The following is a 6,000-nucleotide window of genomic DNA, read 5'->3' on the forward strand; positions in this document are numbered from 1 at the left end:
AAGGGGTAACTGAGGAGATAGATGACGGCAGTGTAGTTGATGTTGTTTACATGGACTTTAGCAAGGCCTTTGACAAGGCACCACATGGTAGGTTGTTGCATAAGGTTAAATCTCACAGTAACCAGGGTGAGATATCTAAATGGATACAAAATTGGCTTCTTGATAGAAGCCAGAGGGTGCTTGTAGAGAGTTGTTTTTCAAACTGGAGGCCTGTGCCTAGTGGTGTGCCTCAGGGATCAGTGCTGGGTCCATTTGTCATTTATATTAATGATTTGGATGAGAATATAGGAGGCATGGTTAGTAAATTTGCAGATGACACCAAGATTGGTGGCATAGTGGACAGTGAAGAAAGTTATCTTTGATTGCAACGGGATCTTGATCAATTGGGCCAGTGGGCTGATGAATGATAGATGGAGTTTAATTTAGACAAATGCAAGGTGATGCATTTTGGTAGATTGAACCAGGGCAGGACTTACTCAGTTAACGGTAGAGCATTGGGGAGAGTTACAGAACAAAGAGATCTAGAGGTACATGTTCATAGCTCCTTGAAAGTGGAGTTACAGATGGACAGAGTGGTGAAGAAGGCTTCAGCATGCTTGGTTTCATTGATCAGACATTGAATACAGAGTTGTGGCATCTTGTTGAAGTTGTACAAGTCATTGGTAAGGCCACACTTGGAATTCTGTGTACAGTTCTGGTCACCCACCGTATTATAGAAAGGATTTTATTAAACTGGAAAGACCGCAGAAAAGATTTACTAGGATGCTACAGGGATTTGATGGTTTGAGTTGTAAGGAGGGGCTGGATAGACTGGGACTTTTTTCTCTGGAGTGTCGAAGGCTGAGGGGTGATCTTATAAGGGCCTATAAAATAATGAGGGGCATAGATCAGCTAGATAGTCAATGTCTTTTCCCAAAGGCAAGGGAATCTAAAAGTAGAGGGCATAGGTTTAAGGTAGGAGGGGAGAGATACAAAAGGGTCCAGAGGGGCAATTTTTTCACACAGAGGGTGGAGAGTGTATCATGAACCCCTACAGTACAGAAAGACGCTATTTGGCCCATTGAGTATCACCGACCACAGTCCCACCCAGACCCTATCCCCATATCCCTAGATATTTAGCCACTAATCCCTCTAACCTACACATCTGGCCAATCAACCTAACCCGCACATCTTTGGACTGTGGGGGGAAACTGGAGCACCTGGAGGAAACCTACGCAGACACAAGGAGAATGTGCAAACTCCACACAGACAGTGATCCAAGTCATGATCAAACCCAGGTCTCTGAAGCTGTGTAGCAGCAGTGCTAACCACTGTGCTACCGTGCCGTCTGTGCTACTGTGTAGTAATAGAGGCTAGTACAATTTTGTCTCTTAAAAAGCATTTAGACAGTTACATGGGTAAGATGGGTACAGAGGAATATAGGCTAAATGTGGGCAATTAGGATTAGCTTAGGGGTTTAAAACAAAAAGGATGGCATGGTCAAGGGCCTGTTTCTATGCTGTAATCCTCTATGACTCTAAAATGCAATACCTATAAATTTATTATACTTAAATACAACACAGCATCTGTTTTAACTGAAGTTTCTTTTCCACAGGCTGTTGATTCCACACAAAGGGCTGAAGAAAATCAAACACCTGAGGTGCAGGATTACATATATCATCCAGATAGCTAGGTAAATGGAAAATGATTGAATTTATAACTATACATGTACTCCACAATTATATACACAAGCACTTATCTGCCAGTTGAGATCACACACTTTCCTTTGTCTTTTGGGCGGCACGGTAGCACCGTGGTTAGCACTGCTGCTTCACAGCTCCAGAGTCCTGGGTTCAATTCCTGGCTCGGGTCATTGTGTGAAGTTTGCACATTCTCCTCGTGTCTGGGTGGGTTTCCTCCAGGTACTCCGGTTTCCTCCCACAGTCCAAAGATGTGCGGGTTAGGTTGATTGACCGTGCTAAGAAATTGCCCCTTAGTATCCAGGGATGTGTAGGTTAGAGGGATTAGTGGGTATAATATGTAGGGATATGGGGGTAGGGCCTGGGTGGGATTGTGTTCGGTGCAGACTTGATGGGCTGGAGGGCCTCTTTCTGCACTGTAGGGTTTCTATGATTTCTTTCTATGATTTCTATGGTTTTATTGGCTTGGAATTTGGTTTGCCTCTGAGGTCAGAAATAAACTCATTGGAGGTCATGACCTGCTGTGCTGAAAGGGATACAGGAAAAAAACATAATGGAGATCTGCTTGCAGGTCAGGGATGTGACTGTCATGTCCCAAGACCCCGTATGACAATCCACAGGGCAAACATCCACAGGTGGGAATGTGTTGATTGGGTTGTGGGGAAGACTTTGAGTGGAGGCTATGAATAATTTCAAAACAAAATTGGATGTAGATTGGAAAGAGAGAAACTTGCAGGGCTACAATGATAAAGTGGGGAATGGGACTGACCAGAATGTTCTTGAGAGCCAACATGGGCTTGATGGGCTGAATTTTGTGCCGTAGATGAAACAGTGGCCATTTTTCAGATTAGAAACAAGCATTGAAAGGTCCAATGTGGCAGGCAGTGTGCATAAGCTCAATCCGCACTGTATATGTGCTGCACTCCATTTGGCTTGGGGTCTGCAATAGTTGCCAAGAGCATCTGTCTGCAGTGGCCCACGGCTTTAATGTGAAGCCAGGAGAAGCACTTGAGCTCATTTTGTTATCACAGTCAGATTAGTAAAAAACTTTTGCTGGCAACCTCTAGCAGTTTCTTTAAAGAGTGTGGGTGGGATTTTCCACACAACCCACCACGTATTCCATGGCAGCAAAGGGCGGTTCGCCTTTGGCCGGCAGCAAGACCTTTGTCAATTGTCAATGGGGTTTCCCGTTGAACACACCCCTTGCTGCCGCAAAACCTGTGATATGATGGGGGTGTGTCATTGGCGGGACCAGAAGATCTACCCCCCATCCCCCTCCCCAGTGTGAAATAGGTATGAACTGCACACCCGATCGCCATAATCAAATTGGTTAACAGTTTCAGGCAGGTGCTCTTGGGTAATTACTGCACAACCTCACAATGTGGAGCAGTATGAAATGAGCTCATGCACACGCTGCTTGCCACATTAGACCCTTCAGTGCCTGCTGCTTGCCTGAAAAATGGATCCCGCGTGATCCCATTTGTAAACCATTTTCAGAATTATTGCAGCACAGAATGACACCAGCAAGACTGCACTAAGTCAACATGTGCATTCGTTTCGCATAGCTTGGTCTGAGAAGGAAGCACAACTGGATTTTGAGTTACAAGATGGAATAATGTAAAATTGATTAAAAAGAAATTAAACTGGAGGATGGAGAGAGATATGCTAACTTTGTGCCTCCTATCTCACTATATGCAGCAATACAAAATATGGATCAGCCTGACAAGGAATTGTTGGAGACTATTCCTGTTGAAAGGGATGAATATTGTTGTGGGTTGTATTTAATTGCGCTTTTTATTGCTGCAGTGCATCTTTTGTAATTAGACTGTAGTAAGAATTAGTTGTCTTTAAACTATTCAAATAACTTATTCTGCATACAAATACACCTCTCAATAGGAAGGTTGGACAACACACTTCTCGTTTCGGCTGCTGTCCCATGATGATAATTTTGATTTGTAGGATTTCCTCTGTCATTTAAATTATATTAATAATTATAAAAAATGTTGATACTAGGGAAGCAATGGACGCCCAGTTTAGATATGGTATATAGTTAGAGCTCCCTCTTTTCTAGTTTTGCTTATTGTAAACAGGTTATAGGCATCCCTATTCATTTTAGGGAGAACACTTTCACGAGGCAAAATAAGAGGACACTTCCATCCATTTATTCTAGGTTGGATTTGAGTTTAAGAGGTAAAACACCAAATCCACTGTGTTACTCTGGCCTTTGCTTTTGGTTTAGAATTAATCAATCATAAAGCTCTCCAATTATCAGCCAGGCCCAAGAATTGACAAGAGTCAATCCAATTGCAATAAATGAACATGTGTGACCCACAATCACCTTTTGAAGAAACCAGCAATAAAACCACATGGATACTTCTGAATGTTTACTTATTTGCATACATGGTAATAATATTTTGGATAATTACAAACTTAACTACTGTCATTTTGGACACTACCTTGCAGTATACTGCAAATACTTGCCTTAATTACTTGTTTAAATATCAAAAAATTAATGTTAATATTGTACAGAATGGTTAAGAAAATGATCCAAACTTATTCTGACATAAAAACTATAATAAATGTTGTAAAACATACCAACAAAAATGAAAATTTTACATCTTGAGAAATTATATGAGTTGTACAGAACAGTCTGAGAAATAAAAATGGATTAAGTATTTATTTCTGTTATCACTTTCAATCATTTGTTGTGTTCTAAGCATTGAAATTAAACCTTTCACTTCTGGTCATTCAGCAACTATTATTTTCATACTACTTTAGTCATTTCCACTGGCGATACATAATTTGCATTTCAAGTGAGGCAACTGATATTTAATTTGTGAAGTGTGGTATGCAAAAAGCTGCTAGTTGTCACGTTTTTAAGCTGATTTCTTGTGGTGTTGCTCAGAGAAACCTGAAAGTTAGGTTGTTTTCTAAGGACAGGGTTTGTACTATGCAATGTTCAAAGTATTATTCTGCTAAGCTGAACTGTGTACCTTTCAGTCACTAGGTCTTATTTGTTAAATAAGATAATTTGTGGCTTGATTATTGTTCGGATAGGTATCTGTTTATTGGAACAGGCAGGCATCAACTTGTGCAGAGCAAACAACAGTGATAAATAACACATTTTTGGAAATGTTTTTGGAGATAACTGTTTTTGGAGATATTGACTAATGGCCAGATAACTCCACTACTTTTCTTTAAAATATACTATTGCATCTTTTACTTGCATGTGAACAGGTAGACAGGACCTTGATTTAACAACTTTTTCAAAAAAGTTACCTCCAACAATACCATACACTGCACTGAGTTGAAAGAAGCGCTAAGATAGATTTTGAACTCAATTTCTTTGGAGTGGTGTTTGAATTTCTGATTCAGACAAGATATTCACCTAAACTGACATTTATAATTTTTTTACAGGTATAATAAACTGTGACATCCGTGTATGCTCAATATATTAAATGTATAACGAATGAATCTAATGTCATTGCTTGTTCTGTTATATTTTGGGACAGTTATGTCATTTAATGTATATTAGTGCCACTGATGTACCAAGACAGGATAAGTTAAATTTTTTCATTCATGCAACCTATTCTCGAATTTTCTACATCACGTTTTGTATTTCTGTCATTTTGCCATGAAAATTGTTAAGCAATGGTCTTAATTATTATCCTATGTTATTATAGGTGTTCAGTTTTATCTCATCCTTGTTTTAAACATCATGGTACACAGAAAGATAGTAGAAAATATGTACCAAGCTGAAGGATGATATTGGCATTTAAAATCACGAGAAGAGGAGATGAAAGGATCATGGGGTTTGCCAGCAATAGCGGGCAAAATCTTTCAGACATAGTTTTTCAAGGCACATTAAGACCATTTCCAGGTCAGCAAGTTGACTGACCATCCAGGTGAATTTTGCAGGATCAGACAACTAAGAGAACCCTCTTGGGCAGAGGACCGGATTTTTGCTGAGTCATGGAAACTCCATCGACTTTTTAAAAATGACAGAGAATCTGCCTAATTTCTGATACCCAATTTACATCTGAAGTGAAAGGGAGTGGAGCATGATTCACAGATGGAAACTCTGTAGGGTTATTTAAACTTGGTGCTGAGGTCAAACAGATGCTATTTTTGTTGTAGCAAATGCTTTACCATGTAATGTGAGGGTCTTGAATTTGTGGAGATGTAAATGCTCATATATGTTTGATAAGGAATGGAAAATTGTTAAAGGGGAAAGAGATATACAGAGGATCTCCTCAAGAGGCCTAAGCTCACAGCCCTTTCCAATGACCTGCTCTGACAGAGACATAATAGCTGACTCCTA

At 40.1% G+C, this 6,000-nt stretch overlaps 1 protein-coding gene across 1 annotated transcript in view; it reads left to right on the forward strand.

Annotated features, from left to right (window-relative positions):
• LOC145350180 (5'-3' DNA helicase ZGRF1-like) overlaps window positions 1-4,356 on the forward strand; it is a 94,835-nt gene extending 90,479 nt beyond the window's left edge. The window contains exons 27-28 of the mRNA XM_080199230.1: window positions 1,595-1,672; window positions 3,919-4,356. Of these exons, the coding sequence (XP_080055356.1) occupies window positions 1,595-1,672 (78 nt within the window). The 3' untranslated portion in view covers window positions 3,919-4,356. The remainder of the gene's footprint in view (window positions 1-1,594; window positions 1,673-3,918) is intronic.
• Window positions 4,357-6,000: the final 1,644 nt, after the last annotated feature.

This window comes from Carcharhinus amblyrhynchos, chromosome 1 (assembly GCF_965287045.1).
Source record: "Carcharhinus amblyrhynchos chromosome 1, sCarAmb.v2.hapA, whole genome shotgun sequence".
NCBI classification, from domain to species: Eukaryota; Metazoa; Chordata; class Chondrichthyes; order Carcharhiniformes; family Carcharhinidae; genus Carcharhinus; species Carcharhinus amblyrhynchos.